This window comes from Molothrus ater, chromosome 2 (assembly GCF_012460135.2).
Source record: "Molothrus ater isolate BHLD 08-10-18 breed brown headed cowbird chromosome 2, BPBGC_Mater_1.1, whole genome shotgun sequence".
In the NCBI taxonomy this organism is placed as follows: Eukaryota; Metazoa; Chordata; class Aves; order Passeriformes; family Icteridae; genus Molothrus; species Molothrus ater.
Window position 1 is genome coordinate 73845947 of NC_050479.2, and position 19331 is coordinate 73865277.

A 19331-nucleotide genomic window follows, 5' to 3' on the forward strand; every position below is an offset into this window, starting at 1 on the left:
TTGGCTCCCTCCTTGCCTCACAAGAGGCTGTGTAGCACACAAACAGCTACAAAAACACAAATAGCATTTGGATGTTGATGTCCAGGCAATCTTCAAAGTGCACCACTTCACAGCCAAAATTCCTAAAAGAGAGGCCAAAGCTCTTTTGAAGGGGGAGTTGAGGGCCCAGTGAAAGATTCTGGAGGACACCCACTACTCAGTGGAGGTCCTGACTTGTGGCAGTGGGAGCCATACACTGCAAGCCTCCATGTCCCCTGAAACTCAGATGGATCTCCAGATGCTAACCCACATCAATAAGCAATGACTATTAGAATAAGTGGAGGTATAAACAATGGGCTTGTTAAACAGAGGAGAGGCACTGCTTTTGTCCGTACGAGTAGTATGATCTGAGCATTTTTCACCTAGCCTAGTGTCAGAAATATTTATTTCAAAAGCAATAAGCAGATCTAGTATATTTTAAATGGAAGATGCTTCATATTTATTCTTTGCCTTGTCACAAAGCCATTCTTACTTAACTCAGGGAGTTAATTAAACCAGCCTTCACTAATCTGGCTGACAATTTACACAGTAATTAGTGCAACAGGAACAGACAAGACCTTACAGTTCTTTCAAGCCTCAAGGCTGTTACGAGCCTCAAGGCCAATTGCTCCAAGATTTAACCCACCCTTCTGCACATTCCTCTCAATTCCCTAGGTACAGACCAACTTTTAGAATCAATCCTTCTGGCTTTCCAGAACCCTACACTTTTAATTCCTCCACTGAGAATAAGTGAAGTTAGCAACCCCCATTAGTACAGCAGTATTTGCGAAACACAATTTTTGAAGAATTTGCCCTATAATTAAAGTATGTGTGTCAGCATCCGCTTTAGTGGCATTGGCAATTAACATTACTAACGATGTCTCATGTCTGCAGCCTCTCATGCTATTTTGGCCCTCTGTTTCAGGTTTTTAAACCGGAAAACACTACTTATTCGCAAGAAACACTTCTGTATCTTCCTGGAACAGTTGTTAACTGAAAAACATGGAAAAAATTTAAAGCATGTCTCTTATCTTAGGTTTATCAAGCAGAAATTAAAGCACATAAGGTGCTAGGGACTCTAAATACTGGAATACAGGCAGTGTTTTCTTGTCATCATGATCCATATATCGAAAAGAAATAAATTGTAAGAGAGTTGGAGTAATGAAAAGACATTTGGAAAAGTGTTTTTTTCATCAAAAAGTAGTTATTTTACCAGAAAATAAATTTCTGGTAAAAGACTCCATAGATAGGAGCTGTTTCTATTCCTGGTCCAACACACACTTTGTAATGGTTATGTAACATACCAAAGATGCTGTGTAAAATGAAGGTCTTAATATTATACAAATGGCTATACCCAAATCTCTAAACAGAATAGAATAGAATATTTCTGAATAGAAACCATTGAAATAATTATCATTCTGAAGTCTTACAGCATCCCTGTAAAGCCATTAGTGTATGTACTTGTCACTCTTCTAAACAATTCCATTGCTTTGTACACACACAAAAAAATTTTCTTATTACCTGACAGACTATACATTGCTTATACATTAAATGAACATCTTGTCCCCGTTTCCCTCTGCACTAAAAAAATGCCAACAAATAATGGGAATTATGTTTTTCCCATTATTAATGATGGGAAGAAAAATGCACCAATTAGTTCTATTTGTAGAAATTAAGGAAAAGAATGACAGAAACTAATAAATACTAGTCCATTCTTGACTTACATGCAGGATAGATACAATTACAGATAGTCACCAAATTTGTGGGGAAACGCCATCCTTTATTTGTAAGAACAGTAATATATAACTTCCTTTGCAAAACTGTAAGAAAATGCACAGCCTTCCTATTTATTCTGTATGTATGTATTTATTTTTCACCATAGAATCACAGAACGGTTTGGTTTAAAGGTCGTCTACTCCAATCTCCTGCAATGAGCAGTGACAACTTGTAAGTTGCACAAGGAGTGAAAAGACCACAACTCACCAATAAGATGCAATATTGTTTTTAAGGCAAGTGTGGGCATTGATGAGTTTCATTGCAATGGATGTACAGAAAAAAATGTTACCATGTTCTGCCCCAGCTCTGAATCACGCAGAAGCAGAAGCATGATGCATGATGCAGAAGCACAGTGAGCAACTGCTTCCCACCCTGCAGGTGCCAGTCAGAAAGGGAAAGTGATGTCTAATTCGCTGCCTGGGAGAGTCCCCAGGAGAACTCCATGCACTCAGCTTCTGCTGGTGAAACAGTCACTCTGTTATGCTCAATGCAACAGAACGGGAAGGACAGGACATTTATTCTTAGCGGGAAGTTCCCCTACTGCACCAGGGATGGCTGTGGCTCTTGCACCTTTAGAAACAACATAGAAATGCTTGTACTTTATCCAGAAGTGTCTCCCATACACTATTAAAAATTCATTGTGTTTTCTCTGTTGGAGACACACCCTCTCCACATCATAATTCTTCATAATTTTTTTACATTTTCATCAATTGTCTCACAGCCTTGGTTTTGTTGTTTGCTTACCAGGAATCAGGTAAGTTTCTCTTTGGGTCAGACAAATGATGCCAGAAGCTTTTTCAAAACAAGGAACCTCCTGCAACCTGTTATTCCCACTGTGCTCTAAGGCCCTTATTTCCACTTGCACCACTCAGCTCCCTAGTGGAGCAACATTCTCCCGCAGCCCCACGTCAGCCTGCTGCAGGGTGGGACAGTGGCTGCATGCATCACAGCCCAGCTCCTGCTGCACGCTGCCCTGCCTTTTTCCACTGACTTGCTTTGCCATAATAAAAATTGTCTTTTCTTTCATGGAATCAGAGAATATTAGGGGTTTGGGAGGGGTCTTAAGGATTGTTTAGTCTCACCCCCCCCCCACTCCAGCCATAGGCAGGACCTCCCACTAAAAAAAGTTGCTCAAGGCCTTGTCCAACCTGGCCTTGAACACTGCCAGGACCGGGGCATCCACGACCACTCTGCACAACCTGTTCCAGTGTCTCACTTCACAGTAAAAAAATTTCTTCCTAATATCTAACCTAAATTTCACTTCTTTCAGTTTGTACCGATTACTCTTTGTCCTACCACTAGAGTTCCTAATGAAGAGTCTCCCCTCTCTGGCTTCCCTGTAGGCCCCCTTTATGTGTTGAAAAGCTGTTACAAGGTCGGCACAACAAATCTTCTCTTCCAGGCTGAAGAGCTCCAACTTTCTCAGCCTGAAATAATTGACCATAATTTTCCTTCTCCATCTGCAGTTCAGCCCTGAATGAAGCTCTTCTCCGACGGAAAAATTTCAAAGGACATTTTACAAAGTTTTCAACTAATACAGTGAACTAGTCAGACACATACGTAGGAGAGATGCAGCAATTCATGGTGCTCTTACCAACACAGAGCTGAGGTGCATTAGAGCTGTTAGAATGGAGTCAGGATGAAATTACTTCCGAGATGCGATTATAACTCCCAGATCAAGAACAAGAATAGTTCCCTATTGTTTCTTCAGGAAAGCCTTACAGGAGAGTAAATAGGAAACACTGTCCCGTTGTTCGCTCGTGGAAAACTTGCCGCTTTGCATCTACCCCGCAAAACTACGGCCATGTCCTCCTGCAGTGCGCCACGGAGGAGCTGCCGGGGGCCGAGCGGCGCCCAGGCGGAGCACCGGGGCCGCACTCGGGTGCCGCGGGGAACCGGGCAGAGACGTGGCGGGGCTTGCCCGGCGGGAACGGTGCGGTCAGCGCCAGGGGGGAACCGCAGCGGCCCCGCCGTGCGGGCGTGCGCTCCCGGGGCAGTGCCACCGCGAACACCGCGCCGAGCGCTCAGCGCATCCATCACCCGACTGACCCGGGGGACACGAGCACGGGGCGAGCGGCCACTCCAACACCAACGCCCACTCCGGTTCCGCCTCGGGCTTCGGCCCCGACGGCGGTGCCGCCTCCCCGCTCCTCCCTGCCCCGCCCCGCCCCGCCCCGCCGGGCTGCGCTGCGATCGCTGCGGAGGGAGTTGCCCAGCCCGGGCCAGGGCGGTCCCGAGCGCTCGCCGCGCCGGCTGTCGCCGTTCAGGGACACGCGTGTCCCGCGGTGCCGGCGTGCCGGTCCGCCCGGCGCTCGGCCATGCTGGTGCGGCTGCACGCTCCGCGGGGCTCAGCGCTGCCCGCCCGCCTCCGCCCGCCCGCCCGCCGATAAGCCAAGCCATGACCGCAGCGCCCCAGGGGCCAGATCTCAGCTTTCTGAACGAGGAGGAAGCCAGGGCGATTTTCCAGGTGCTGCAGAGGGACGCGGAGCTCCGGCGGGCAGAGAAGGACAGAGTCAGGTACCGGCTTTCAGCCCCGTCCCGCCGTGCCCATCGCGCCCGTGCGGAGGTGGAGGGCGCGGAACGGGGTTTGCGGAGGGCGCACGGCCCCAGCCCGGCGGTGCGGGGAGACGCTCATCCCGACGGGGAGAGCGGGAAAGGAGGTGGGGAGCGGGAAAGGGGATGGCGGGGGTGCGCCCCTCGGGGAAGGGTCTGCGCTGGCCAAGGCGGCGTGGGGCTGCGGGGCTGCGCGGCAGGGAGGGCTGAGCTCCCCCGGTGCTGCCGGGGCAGCGGGGAGCGCCAGTGGCTCCCGCCAGCGCTGGCTGCCGCCGGAGCCGTCCGGCCGGGCACCTGGAGCATCGGGACGTTTGGGAAATGCGTGCTGTGACAGAGACGGCTCTGAGTCACGGCTGCGGCTCCCCGTGGCACCTCTCCTTCCCCGGGGAGGAGGAGGAGGCCGCTTCTGTGCTTCACCGTGCCGCTGGCATGGGGTGTGGGCTAAACACCGGTACCCGGGAGACCACGGCGACGGGGAAGTTGTGCTGGACCTTGCAGGGAAACGTAGCAACTCTGCGGCTTTTGAGTCGATCCTGGCAGCTTTTGGAAACAAAGGCAGGCGCTCACCTGCCTGAAAGTTAGTGCACAAGACTCTTGAAAGTGACTTAATTGAATTCTCTCTGCCTTATCAAGATATAGGACACCTCGACCTTGTTTCTAGCTCGTTTTTCTCCTTTGTGCAATCATCAAAGCTATTTGTGTTGATAGTGAAAGCAAAGGTCGAGGAATTAATAGAAATTATGCTGGAAAATGAGCCGTTTATTATTAAAGGTTATAATTTCTTCCCGGAGGTATGAATTTTGGCACATTGTGAAGAGGCAGTGTCCTCTCAGATTTGCAAGTGGGCACTTTTCACAGGTAATGCTTTCATGTGAGATATAGAGGGAATGTTAATGAGTAACATTTGCTTCAAGTGGATATTTGTACTGTGTATTTTTGATTTCAGTAAAGTGGATTTTATGATGAGCATGGTTAAATATTATGTGTCAACAATGACTTACATCTGAAACTTGTCTTGGTTTTCTGTGGCATGTGCACCTGGACTGAGTTGTTTGGCAATTTTTTCCTTCCATAACTTGGTATTACTTTTCTTTTTCTGATTAATTTCTGTTCCATGTGTCTTATTATTATTACCCTCCCAAAAAGGAAAAATATTTTGCTGGATATAGGGAATTACATAGCTGGAGGGCTGTAAGTTTAAAACTAGAGTTTTGGGACTAAAGCTGAAGCAAATGCATTGAAACTCCAGTGCCATAGAGAGCCTTGTGAAGCAGTAGCCTGCTTTTGAGCTTGAGGCTTTCACCTACCCCCAAATTTGTATTTTTTCTTGTCTGTGCACTTAGGACTTTGTCAATAAAAAATGTTATTTATGTGAAAGCTGTCAAAATAAACATGGTATAACAGGATGTTTCTGGTGATGCTTTACTGAGATGTAGTCTGTTTAAGTCTCAGCTGAAGAGGTATTCACTAGTTGAGCAGAAGGTAGGTGAAGTATTTATGACCAAGGTGCCATACTGAAAATCTAGGTTAAACCCTGGATCTGTCAAAGGTATGTGTCCTTGGGCAAGTTTCCTAATCTCTCCTGGACCTAATAAAAGTACTTTCTTTCTCACTCCACTTGTCTACCTGGTCCTATTTAGACTGTAAGCTCTTCGGGCCAGAAGACTCTCATCAGGAGCAGACAGGTTCCAGTCTGTGTGGTGTTGCCCTGTGCTACTATAATCAAAGTAATAACAGTGATCACCCTGGAGGGCCAAATCTTGCAGTTCCTATATGACCACAGTGAGCTTCAGAGGCTCTAAACAAAATTGCATTTGTTCCCCTTTGTCCCATATGCCTGCCTCCTTGCCATTCTTATTACTATTATTTTGATAATTAACTTCATAGACATTTTTTCAGTATAAAAGTTTTTAAAGAATGCCTGAGAACTGTGGCAGCCCACTCCTGGGATATTTTCAAAGTGTGATTTTGAAGCTATTTGATTGATGCTGTCAATCAAACAAGGCATATAGGAGACACTGTGGAATGCAAGGAACAATTTCATTAGGACTACTCTTTTTGCACAAAATTAGTGAAGTGAGTTGCCCTTCAAACTGCTCTTGGGCATGGTTTTGGAAAGAGCTAGTTGGAGCTGGGCAGGGCCAGGGAGCAAATCAGTAACAACCAGTGGTCAGTAACAAATTGGTAAAGTGTTTTCAGTGACCATCTGTATTTACAATACAGCAGGTTCCTGTATAGACCAATCTAGACTGGACTGACAGAGGGAATGAAGCATTTGCTGGCAGACCAAAGTCAGGTTCCAATGACTGTGCTGATCTTGTCCACACTGTTTGGTGTCATACAAGCAAGCACATAGCTGTCTGCCAGCCTCTTAAAAGATCAATGAAAAATTGAAATTCATTCCCACTTATAAAGTGGGATCTAGAGTCCAAAAAGCAGGAACAAGCTACATTTGTTCTACTGAAAAATGTTAGCACCAATTAATTTTGAAAGATGAAATAAGAAATAAAATCAAAATATTAATTCTGACATTCTCTGTAGTTTATTGTGACTTCATCAAATGTATTGAGCTTGCAATTATTTCCTGACAAGTAGATTTATTTCCTTGTTGCTCACCTGCACTGGGTAGAACTGGATCTCTCTTCATCCAGTCAGCCCATGCCTTTGTGAAATGAAGTGTTTAATGGGGAGATTTTCTGGGGAATAGTTTGTTTTACACAGCCTCTCATCTCCCTTTCTCTTTGTAGCCTTTGTGTAGAGCAGGAACGTGTGAGTTAGGTTGTCAACTGTGCACATTTGTGTAGCTCTCAGCTCTGCTTGGTGCTTCCCCTCCTGTTGCTCCTGATGCCCCAGCACATTCTTTGGGAACCGTTGGCCCTTTCTTGGCTCCCTTGGAAGCTTTCAGACCTCTAAGCCTGGCCTGGGACACCTCTCAGGTGTCCCTGAGAGGTGTCCCAGGCCAGTATGAATGGTATGTCCTGTTGGACCTTAATTTATTCTTGCTATGAGCAGGGAGCAGAGCTCTTGCTGTGTCCCGGCCTGCTGGTTCCCAGGAGTGCATTTTTTGGGCGGTTCTCTCCTTCCAGTGCCCTCTCGTGGCTCCTCTCAGCTGTGCCTTTGAACAGCCACCACAAACCAGACCTACCTGCCTCCTTCTCCTTGAAACAAGTTCAGAGAAGCAGCAACAGTCAGCTTTGGTATAACTCATATGGCTGCTCACTGCTATATACACCGAAAATATTTCAGAAACTTATTAATCACGTATATAATAATTTAAAAGGAAAAAAAAACCTTACTCATTTTGAACTTGGATAACACTTCCCTTCAGATTTCTTTGCTCATCCAATCCAGTTTCATTCATAATACCAATTCAAAGAAAATTTCATTTACATGCTAGTGCAGAAGAGAGATGGAATTTCGTGGTTTTATATAAATATACATGCGTTGTTCCATTATAGTATTTGCAGTATTAAGGCAGAAGTCCAACTCAAGTCATTAAATGCTACTTAATAAGCCTGGTTAGTGAAACTGATGATTTTACAGAAGCTTGTGGAAGGAGGTTCCTTGTCACAAATACTTCAGTTACAATTAGATGCCCAGGAGAAGGCAGGGAGGAATACAGCATGTTCGCAGTGCAGTATCCTGTTCAGATGGCTCTCCAAAAATTCAGTTTCTGTAAGAGTGCAATGAATACTTGCACAGGTATTAATATCACAGATCAACTTTCTGTATGTAATGAAATAGGCCTGAAAATCACATATTTGACTACTAATGGTTTCAAGACTTCAGAGTGCACCCAGTTCATCTTCTTAAGCTTTGTTCTGCAGCTACTGGGGACAGAAATGAAAAAAAAGAACTGACAGCTAATACTTGCACATGGACCTCCAGGTCCCAAAGGCCAAACAAACCTGAAGGTGCTTCTCTTTTCTGTCCTTTATTGATGAAGCAAATGGGCAGGATGAAGAGAGGCTGACTGCCTTCCATCTCTTCAGGACAGCAGAGCCTGGCAGGTAGCAGAGGAACTGGCAGTCCCTGTAGGAAGTCTCAGCAGCATTAGGGCATGAAGCTATGGGATACAGAGGTGGAGCTAATGCCTTTTATCTCCAAGGCAGCTCCTCCCTCTGCAGAGCGTAGAAAGGCAGACAGTGCTCAAGCAGGTGTCATTCCAGTCAAGTTTGCATCTCTGATGTCTCATAGTCTGAACACTGGGTGTTGAGATGCACCTCCACCCCTGGAACTGCATCAAGGCCCAGAGAAAGCAGCTGAGATGAGAAGAGCCAGGAGACATGGAGCCAGCTACTTAAAAGAGGCAGCAGGTAGGGGGATGGGGCATGGGAACAGGTAGCTGGTACAGTTGCGGGTTGTCCGAAAAGTGAACAGTTGGAAGACAGAGTAGAAGAGTTATGGATAAATAGAAAATGCATGTAAAAGGGCACAAAAGCTCTGTATCCTTTAATAATTGTATTTAGGAGACTTGGCTGTTTTATGTAATGCTCCTATTACAATTGCATGCAATAGTCTTGGGCTGGTTTTGTTCATTAATCCTTGAGAAAAAGGGAAATACTGTTATCTTCACTTACAAAAGAGATACTGAAAATAACTGAGAGACTGAGCCACAGAATAGGGAAATGAACCTACCTGCCCTAGCAGCAATTTACTTTCTAGATCATGTTTTGAGAACTAAGTATGCATGTATTATTTAAGGATTTGTTCTCTTTTTTCAGTAGGAAGAATGGCAAAAAAATAATTGCCAGCTCTAGAACATATCTGGCACCTCAGTCACTGTCTCTGAATAGAAACTGAAAAAAAGAGGAAAGGGAAATGGAGTTTGTGGGAGAGGAGAGCACTCATTCCATTTGGTTTAATTTGTTTTGCTCTTTTCCAGGTTGGTTTATGCTTTTGGGAGTGGGGGGGGGGGGGTTAGGAGATTTATTTTACAGATGACTATGAGAATAGACAGGAGCAAAACAAAGGTTTATTTTAATTTACCCTCAAATTTGAAGATGAAAAGCATATGAAATTAATTGGGAGGTACAGTCAGCACCACTCAGTGCTCCACTCTTGCTGACCCATTAACAACATTTGAGTGTTGTGGGAAAGATGAGTCCTGTCCTTTGACTGTTCTAGACAGTCTCTAAATTAAATCATTTGGACATAGTTACTTGTTACAGGCACACAGCTGTTCTTACTGCCTCATGCAGATCATTTACTGAGTTCATTTGTTGCAAGTAATTCCTTACTGTATTCTCCTGACTGCCATTTATTCTCACAGGTCTGGCAATAGCAGGGGAATACAATCCTGTGTTGGAAATGTATTTTTTCATCTTCTTCTTTTGGGAAGACATTTGTTGCAGAAGTGCAGACATACTCAGTTTTGTATGTATTTGAGCATATTCGTGCTTGGTGCTTCAATTACATTGTCTTGCTTACAGTTTGAGGAGTCTGCCATTGCAGGCTTTATTTTGTCATATTCACAGAAGTAGTCCTCTTTACCTTCTTGGAGATTAAGAATAACTTCTTGGGTGTTAGAGATATAGATTTGGGGCTCAACTCCTCATAATTACAAAGAATTTTTAAAAATCATCTCCAAAGTACATGAGCTGCATGGATGGGGAGAGCAGACAGGATACCAGGACAGCATTACCTGGGTATATTGTTGTTCCAGTGGAACTCCCCTCCTGAACAAAGCATTAATAAAGAAATTCTTTCATAAGAGATACTCCACCCAGGAATGTTTCAGGGCGCAAGTGTTCTATTGTGTCTTGATGTGGAGGAGATACTATTATTACTTACCACTGATACTGTACCACCTGTGTGTTTAGTGGTTTGTAAACACTAATGAAAATAGGCCTTTGAAGCCCTGAAGGGCTAATATGCTAAAGAAGTGCCAGTAGAAGCAAAAATGGCAGGGAAGACCAGGACTTAAAAACCTTTACTTGCTTTGGTAAACAATTGCTATCATAAGAATCCCATTTTGAGACTTCCCTTGTTTGAGTGGGGGTACTGTAGCCAAATGCAATTGGTAAGTTGCATACCAAGTTTTTTCCTCATTGTGTTTTTTAATAGTCCTATCTTGTGGTGGGGTCTAGACTTGCAGACTGGGGCTTCACACAGGCTGAGAAGGAGAAGTAGAAATGGCCAGGGGCAAGTAGGCACTGTGTGTGCCATTTTCTCTGTTGGTTTTTACTCTGTCCATCTGGACTAACTAGACCAAAGTCTGTGATGTAACTCCAGATTTATGCCTACAGAGCAGAGTCTGGACCAGCCTTGCTGCCAGCTCACTGGTCTTGTCCTTTCATAATGAATTAATTTCAGTGTCAGTCCTTTCCTCTAAAGATTTGCACTTGGTGTTTGAGGGCAGGGGGTTTCCTATGGTGTGTGTGGTGGCAGAAGGAGAACCTTTTGAGGTGTATAACGTTTGGAATAGCCTGTCAGCAGGGCACTGAATGTATTTCTTCTTTTTTCAGGTTACTGGGTCCATGGTGGCTCCCCACAGGGCTGGCAGGGCAGGGCCTGGCCACCAGGGCCTGTCCCCGGTGACACAGATGGGCACTGCAGTGATGGCCGTGGTATCATGGCGGGGCTGGGGCCCAGGCCAGGCCGTGGGGCTGAGTCACGCTCAGGGCTGGGGTCAGGCCTGCTTCACCACAGCCTGCTGCTCACGGGGCAGGCCTGGAATCATGGTGCAGGGCCATGTTCAAGCTGAGCAGTCAGGACAGGGTCAGACCTGGTGACAGTGACTGGGGTCAGCCATGGCCCCATGATAGCCAGGCAGGCCAGGGGTGAGGGGCCGGGCAGGAGGCCGAGCTGGGTGTCAGCCTAGGGGTCAGGGCAGAGGCCATGCACGGATGGAGCTGGGGATGCACCTGGGGCTGTAAGTGGAGCATGGCCCAGCGGGACAGCCTGCGCTGAAAGGCAGCTCCCGGGAAGGAGGGCTCACTCCTGCTGAGCCTGTGGCTGTTTTCTTCACAACACCTTTGTCTAAGGACACCCAGCCCTGCTCTGCCTAGGCTGGTCCAGGGCCCAGGCAGCCAAACCCACAGGAGCAGGAAGGACATTCTCAGGGCACTTTCACCCGTGCTCATTCAAACACAGGCTTTCTGCCTTGTCTTTCAGACTGTTGAGACTAATGTTTGCATTTTCAAGTGACCAAACAGTGTAAAAGTGAAAATCACAAAGATTATTATTGTTATTATTGAGCTCACTTTCTGATGTCACTAGGGCTGCCAAAAGTAAGATGGTGCTGAAACTGATGAGATTTAAGCAAAGACTTACTGTTAAGTCATAGGCAGACAGTTCATTGAACTCTGTCTATATAGATAAATTGACCAGCCTTCAAGAATAAATAGGTCGGACACAGCAGAGCAAGCAAGCACTAACTATTGAGTAGACAGTCAATATGGGGAGTTATTCTGGAATAGCTAATGCAGAACAGTCCAATTTTTTTAGGTTTTGTATGGTCTTGATCCAATTACAGTCTTGTGCACCTTGTAGGAAGTCTGCACACTTCCCAGGTTTGACTTTCCAACAGTAATGTCTCTATATTCTCAACACCCTCTGTCTCCTCCACAATTCAAGTGCAGAAGTTAAATTAACAATTGACATTAATTGGAATTAGAAATTACCGTTAGGTGGAAGACAGCTTTCCTTACTAGGCTAGCAGAGAGTCATTGAGGTGCCTCTACGATGAGAAGAGAATGACTTTCTCATGCTGACAACTTCTACACAGTGTCCCAATGCCTTCAAGTCCTTGCATGTATTTCAGAAATAATAAATTGGTTGTGCCCATAATTCAAAAAAGTGTTTGGCAGCAGCACATCTGATTCACGTTCAGAGTGTCTGGCGATCTCCCTGTGCCTACTGGCACAGCTGTGCTCTGGTGGTGCGCTCAGGTGATGTGTGTCTCATAGGCCTGTGTATCACAAAGGCTGCAGCACCTTCTTTCCCTAGTGAAGCTCAAGGAGCTGGAGTTTTGCTGGATTTGGCCCCTGATGTACTCCCAGCTCCCACATCCATGCAGACATGCAGCATTTGCACCTTCCACAGATGTGGCTCTCGGCCTGGCTAACAGCTGGGGGCAAAGCTGCTTGGGCTGTGTGTCAGGACTCCAGCTGATGTTCACTGCTTTCTGTCAGATACTGTTTTGATGGCATTTGAAAATTGTTGTGACTATCTGTCTCTTTTGCTTCTCTTAAATTTAGGTTTTGCCAGTGGTTTGTGTGTAGTGAATTTAATTATCCTTTTAAATCTTTTTTCTCTCTGAATCTAGTTTTCAAATCAAGTGGTGTCTGGCCCACTGGAGTTTTGAATTTTGGGCACAGAGACCTCATTTTCTTTTCTGTTCCAGAAATTTAACACAGGACTATCTAAACTAAGGCCTGACCTCTGTTTGGTCTTTCTTGTACTTGTTTTAAATTGACAAATTACATATTTCCCTGGAGCTTACAGTCTGAAAAAATGCACTACTTAAGTATTTAATGCAGGAAATTCATTAAAGCAGGTAGAGAAAAATGGGATTTGTTCTGAGGACATGTGCATATAAAAGTTCACAGGAAATTTATTCCAAATCCTTCTCTGCAGCTAAATTATTATGTTTACACTGTTTACTATAATAAACTGTATTTAAATGTCTGAATTTTAAACTCTTAACTGAAACTATCTTCTTTTTCTCAGTCTTACCTCAGAAATAAATAAATCCATATACTGGTACCATATTAACTGTGAACAAATGCATCAAAACCACAATAGCCAAGAGTAAATTATGAAAAGTACAGTATGTTTACACTTTATAGCACATAAATTACATCGAATTTACATTGTATTGGAATAATCAAGGAACTGTAACACTTCTACTGGCCATATCTTTGGATTTTTAGATCACCAGGGGTCTGAGTGCAGAAAGCTGCAGTCAGGAAAAGCTGTAGCACTGTGTCTGGGGTGCTCTGCAGTCTCTTTCTTCATTAGAGACTTGTGTGTTCTTAAATACATATTTATATGTGTATATTTGTGTGTTTTTTAATATATGCAAAATTGTACACATGTAAATATAATATTTTAAAGCATTATTATACTAATATATTTCCAGTGGAAGAGTTGTGATAAATTATGAGAGTCTAAGGTACTATAGGAGAGAATCTCTGTGTAAGTATATATTACATACATGTATATAAGCATTACATTTCCAGATGAAAAACACCCACTGTGTCAACTTTTAAAGCTTTCATTAATTCTTATGACCTATTTCCTTAGTTTAAAGCAATGTAAATGAGGCTTTTGTAGTGTTACAGTAACACATAAACTGTGTGCAGGTACACTGACCTGTCCAGAGCTGTGAACTCTGCTTGATGTGGGACTCTGCACAATTATCTGAGATTGCAAAGGTGCATTTTGAGACCCCTTGGCTTCAGGCTTAGCTCTGTAAAAGCAAATGGCCTTTTTGGAGCCTCTCCATTTCAGAACTCTGTCCAGACCCATGGGCCATCATACACAAACCTGCTTGTAGAGATGAGGATTTGCGCTTAATTTGAAACCGATTCCCCTCCTACAGAATTCTCACCTAGCCTGTGTTTTGTTTCTGGTTTTGGGTTTTTTTTTCTTATATTGTTTATTAGGAAAGGTTTTTCATAAAGAAAGTCAAACAATAAGATGAGGAATAGTGTCTGCATTTTATGTCTTTGTAAGGCAGTTAACTTTACAATACATGACTGAGCTGTAAATTACTTGCAATAGATGACTGTCTCTTTGCATGCTATCAATATTTATAAAAGTTCGTTGTAATCAACTAGCAGCTCTACCCTGGCAGAGTAAATATGTCTCTGTTAATCATTAGCTTCAGATTTATTGAGAGACCTGATCCTCAGCCTTCCAACCCATCATGTGCTACGCATGGTATACATCTTACATTTCCATGTAAGATTTCTGGGACAGAAATTCAGGAGCTCACAACTTATTCCAGTGTTTTTGGACTGAGACTACGTCTATGACTGCAAATAAATCAGTCTTTATGTGGAGAATTATATCCATTGCCTCTATTAGCATGTATTAATATTAATAGAAATTCCTATTAATGAAGTAATCTCATTAGAGACATTAATTACTACCATTCAGAAGCTATGTGACACACTTTAAAGATGATAAGTGGGTTTTCTTTCTGTTGCATCATGGGTTTGTTTTGTTATTACCATACAATATTGGTAGGTAGCTTGCAATGTAACACCCTTTTTTTCTAGACTGTCATTTGTAGCCTACAGAGACATTGTAACTAATCGATAAAACATTCACAGAATAGAGCTTTCCCCTGCATTGCATGCATTATGAAAGGAACTGCAGAGAGTCAGCCCAAGCTGGAGAGTCACCAACAGCTGTGACATTCCTAGTGGTATTCCACCTTATTTGCTCTTAGTGACCAGCTGCCCAAAGGACTAAAAGCTTTCATTTTCTAAGTATGTATAACTGCTAAAAGATCTTGTACTTACAGACTTTTCTGTTTGTTCCAGCAGAGCTGAAATTATGTTTTCACTGTAAACCCGGGGTAGCTGCTAAAGAAAGAGTTAAATGTTAAAAGTAATGTCTTGAGGCATTGTTACACCTTGAGATGCATGATTAATCACCCTCAGCTCCCGTGATCTCAGGTTTCAATGCTCTGTTTTGAAAACTTAACTTTTTGAAGGCAGCCATTGAGTTTCTCATTTCAGGGCTTTAACTGAGAGCTTCTGATTCCTGAGCTGCCAGAACAGAGAGGAGTTATGTAGTCATCATGAGAATTAACCTTTGTTCTTGCCCTTACAACATTTCCTAGTTTTCCATTTCAAAGGAAAGTGTCATTCTTTGCTCTTGCTCAGGAAAGCAGACAAAAGCTGCAAGGGGAAAGGAGTGTTGGACTTGATGAAGGAAAACAGCGGCTAGTGTAAGTCAGTATATTAATTTCACATAGTTTAATATGAGAAGCTAATGTTTTGGAGAAAACACAGGTAACTTTTGGTCACTGTATAGACGCTGCTGAAGTTAAAGAATTGTAGACACAAAAGTCATCGTGGTTTATAGAGTAGAAGTATTGAATGTCCATTGGGACTCCAGTGTTTCATGTATGCTCATAGTCTCACTGTCTTTGTGGATTGTGTGTAATGAATGCACACAGTGCCACTGGATTAGGCTATCTCAAAGCAGGTGATCAGCTTTAATTTAAATGAATAAATTTGTTGAATAGAGATAGTGTAATAATGTCAGATTTTGTGATTTATTCTACTTTTTAATGAGGAAGAGGAGAGGTGGAAGTGGAAGAGTTTTCCCCATAAGCAGACAAGGTAGAACTTCAGTAAGGGCAGAAAAGATGTTCTACCTTAAACTCACATATTCTCTGACTGTATCCCTGACACACACAGCAGGCCTTAATGTATAAATCTGATACCTCTTCTCAAAAAAAGTGTTCTAAGGACAAAATTATGTTTCTGTTTGCAAGTATCTGTTTCTGTAGCCCTACTTGCTGTTTGAAGGATACTTCTGGCTGCATATCAAATTCATGTGCAGAAGTGATATCTTTGTGTTTTAAGTACTTCTGCCTATTAAATGTAGTCTGGGATGAAAAACTAGAGAAGATTAATTACTTTTCCACTTTCCTCTGCCTTCTGCCTGTTGGTTTTGCACATTACTGGAATTTAGGTACTTAGGGATAATTATGAGCTGGCAACGTCATGCGACCATTAAAGTGGAATTGAAAACGTATGCCATACAGTTCAGTGCTGGGCACCCCTGGCCTTCAGGTGAATATTTCTTGGCATTTCCAGTTGCTGCTTTCCACGCAGGGGTGTCACCACTAGGGGACTCTCCCTCCCGCAGCCTGACCTGGTGCCTCTTCAGGAGAGTTGAAGTCCTTCCATTACGTTTATTGGTGTCTGGGTCCTGGTCAGTCACAGACACTGAACCCACACTCTTTATTCTGCATTGTTGTGCCACATGCTCGGTGCCCATGCACATCTTTAGTTCTGTTGCTCACATACTCAGATAAATACATCTGAGGGCAACTTAATGGGTTAGTGAGCATTATAAAATGAATACATAATGACAAAAATGACAGAAGGATGAAAAGGATGAACACTTAAAAAACTAGTATTTCAGAGGAAGAGAAAATTAAATTTGAGCAACAACGACCAAGCAGGTTAGATTCAACCATTATTGATTGGCAACACATTTTGTTCATCAAAATACAGGAGACCTTGACTTTTCAGAGAATTACTGCAGAAGTGCTTCATTTTACATGTATCAAATAAAAAATAAGTGAATTTTCTGTTAGATCTTTTTACATTGTCTTGTAGTATGTACAACCAAAACATGGGAGTCTTTTTCCTCTGTGATTCATCTACTTGTGCATAATGTCTTACAGGTAATAATGAGGCTGACTTGGTTCATTTTTATTAGCCAAAGAGACAACAGTAAGAAAGAAAAATAAACAAAACATGCTTTAACCTGAGTAAAAGTATACCAGCTACTAAGAATAAAGACTGCTTTAGAAAACAGACCTGTTGTGTGTCTGACATGCTAGGAAAGAGTGTGTTGACACATTGTTTTTCTTCCTGGTAGGATTAACCTGCCACAGGAGCTTCTCTGGCACCTTGGAAACCAAAATGTTGTTGTTATTGCTATTATACGTTTCTAGGAAATGACAGATAATAATTTTTTTCAAATTATTTCACATGTGGTAGCCTTTGCCTTTCTCAATGATACTTCATGTCCCTTTTATTTTTAAATGAAATGATAACTTGGAAGCATGTCTTTAAATTGTTTTCATAAAATTAAAAGGAACTATAAGTAAGAAAATATACTTGTGTATGCATTTGTCCTGGTTTGGGACAAATTTGGAAGGGAACTTCCAAAAGGATGTTCCCTAAAGGGCAAAATTCAGCAGCTCTTCCCCCCCATGTACTCAGGTGATAAACAGCCTTTGAGAAAAGTAGAAAAGTCTGTTTCTTTAACAAGCAAAGTATTCACAAACATGAGAAAATGAAAAATATTAAACGATGGAACCTCTTGCTGTTCTGAAGAGATGGCAGATTCAGAGAGAGTCCTTTGTAGTTCAGAGTCCTTTCTGTGGGTGTGTCCTTGGCTTTCTCTCAGTCTCTCCGGGGCTCGGGTCTGGTGTCCTGGCCGCAGTGCAGCTTGGGCGACCCCTGGATCATAGTCCTGGTGTTCCCGGGCCAAACAATGGCCAAACCATTCCAAAAAAACCCTTCTGGCTTCAGCTAACGAGAGGAAAAACCAGCAAAAATAGCAAGGGAAAACTCCCCATCTGTCTGCAGAGCAGGGAACTCTGAGAGCACTGCTTACCTCTGTGTTTTGAACACAGTTGTGAAAAAAAATCCACTGTTTTTCCTTCTCCCCTTCTTCGCTGTCAGATCTAGTTTGAGAGGTGCAGAACATATTTCTGGGCTAAACAGACAAATGGGGATACAATCCAGCATCATAGGGTTGTCCCAGGACAGCGTTTTAGAGCTACTTGAGGCTGTGAAAACAGACAGAGTTTTCTAGAAAAATAGCTGATCATGGAGGTGATGGAGTTGTACAGTTCACCAGTGCACCATAATGTATAAAGTGGTAGGAAGGGGGTAAGTTGAAGTAAAAAAAAAAAAATTGGGAAACAACAGATTCTTCAGCATTGATTTTTAATTGATCTCTAGCCTTTTCTTCCTGACAAAGCAAGGAATATGAACAGAGTAAAGAGAAAAGCTTGGTTTAGGTTACTGCAAGTTATCTGCCCTGCTGTATTTTTTGTCTAATGCTTTCAACAGTATTTTTTTTTTGCAGTCCTTTCAGTCTTGTATTTTCAGACACTGAGAGCTTTGATCCAATGAGTGAATTTGATCTGTTTATTCTTTACCTGGTGCAATTTTTCATTCTTTGTAGTTGCTGCTTATCTGTTCTCTTATGAAGTGTGTGTGGTAAGAGTCCTTTAGGGTCAAATCCTGCTCTGCTAAATTCAATAGGAATAATAATTTCTGCTTTTAGCAAAACTGGGATTGAATACTCTGTCCTCTGCAAACAAGTGCTGTCCCCAAATGTCCTATTTGGCAACCCAGTTTCTACTACCCTGAACACATATTCCTCTTTATATTCAGAGTGAAGATGGTAAGGAAAATGCCTTTCTTCTTACAGTAGCAATTAAAGCTCCTTATTATCCTAACAGGAAGTGGCAGGGGAGGCTGCACATCTATGGACAGTATTTATGGTAACCCACATGAAAGTCTAGAGCACACAAACATTTAGGGTAACTTTTCCCTGGAGATGTCTGTAAGAAATACTGGGACATCCTTGTGCCAATAAGGAAGAGTTGTTTTTAAAACCAGTGCAAAGAAGTTGCTCCTGAGTGATTCATTGGTTTAGGCGCTGTATAGAATAATAGATGGGAAAAGATAATGAGCCTGTGAGGTCATTTAGGGTTGCTGCCTGCACTGGTTTGTGGAGCAGTCTCCTGTTAGTAATCCTGGGAATGGATTTGCCTTCAATCCCACAATAGTTTATAGATACTTTTCCCAGTCACAATGATGTTTTCTCCTCTCAAAAGGTAGTGGCTCCAAGTGTAGAAAATAGCTGTAGGCAAATGAGGAGTAAGGATGGATGGAGCAGACTTGGAAGCAGGATTAGTACATTTGGTTTAGAGGGCAATAGGTGTTTTGACACTCCTAAGGTGCAGTGTCTCAACACATAATGTGTTATCCAAGTAACAATAGTGCTGCCTCAGAGGCAGGTTCATTGCAATACTGAGTGCAGATAGCATCTCCTGCTGTAATTGTTTCTTGAGATGGGCTTTCCTCCTGGCTCACAACCAGTGTTCATTAGTGTCGTGAGGGGGCAGTAAACTTGACAGAGCAGATATGTAGGGAAATGATGTGGTTTGGCTGGGAGTCATCACGAAGGAGAAATACTTAACAGTCGTGCAATACTGCGACTATGTATCGTGTATCATACTCATTAACTATTATTTGTTACTCAAA

General features: G+C 43.1%; 1 protein-coding gene across 1 annotated transcript in view; it reads left to right on the top strand.

Annotated features, from left to right (window-relative positions):
• The first annotated feature begins 4192 nt into the window (after window positions 1–4192).
• EXPH5 (exophilin 5) overlaps window positions 4193–19331 on the top strand; it is a 35142-nt gene continuing 20003 nt past the window's right edge. Inside the window, exon 1 of the mRNA XM_036388354.1 lies at window positions 4193–4311. Within this exon, the coding sequence (XP_036244247.1) occupies window positions 4193–4311 (119 nt within the window). The remainder of the gene's footprint in view (window positions 4312–19331) is intronic.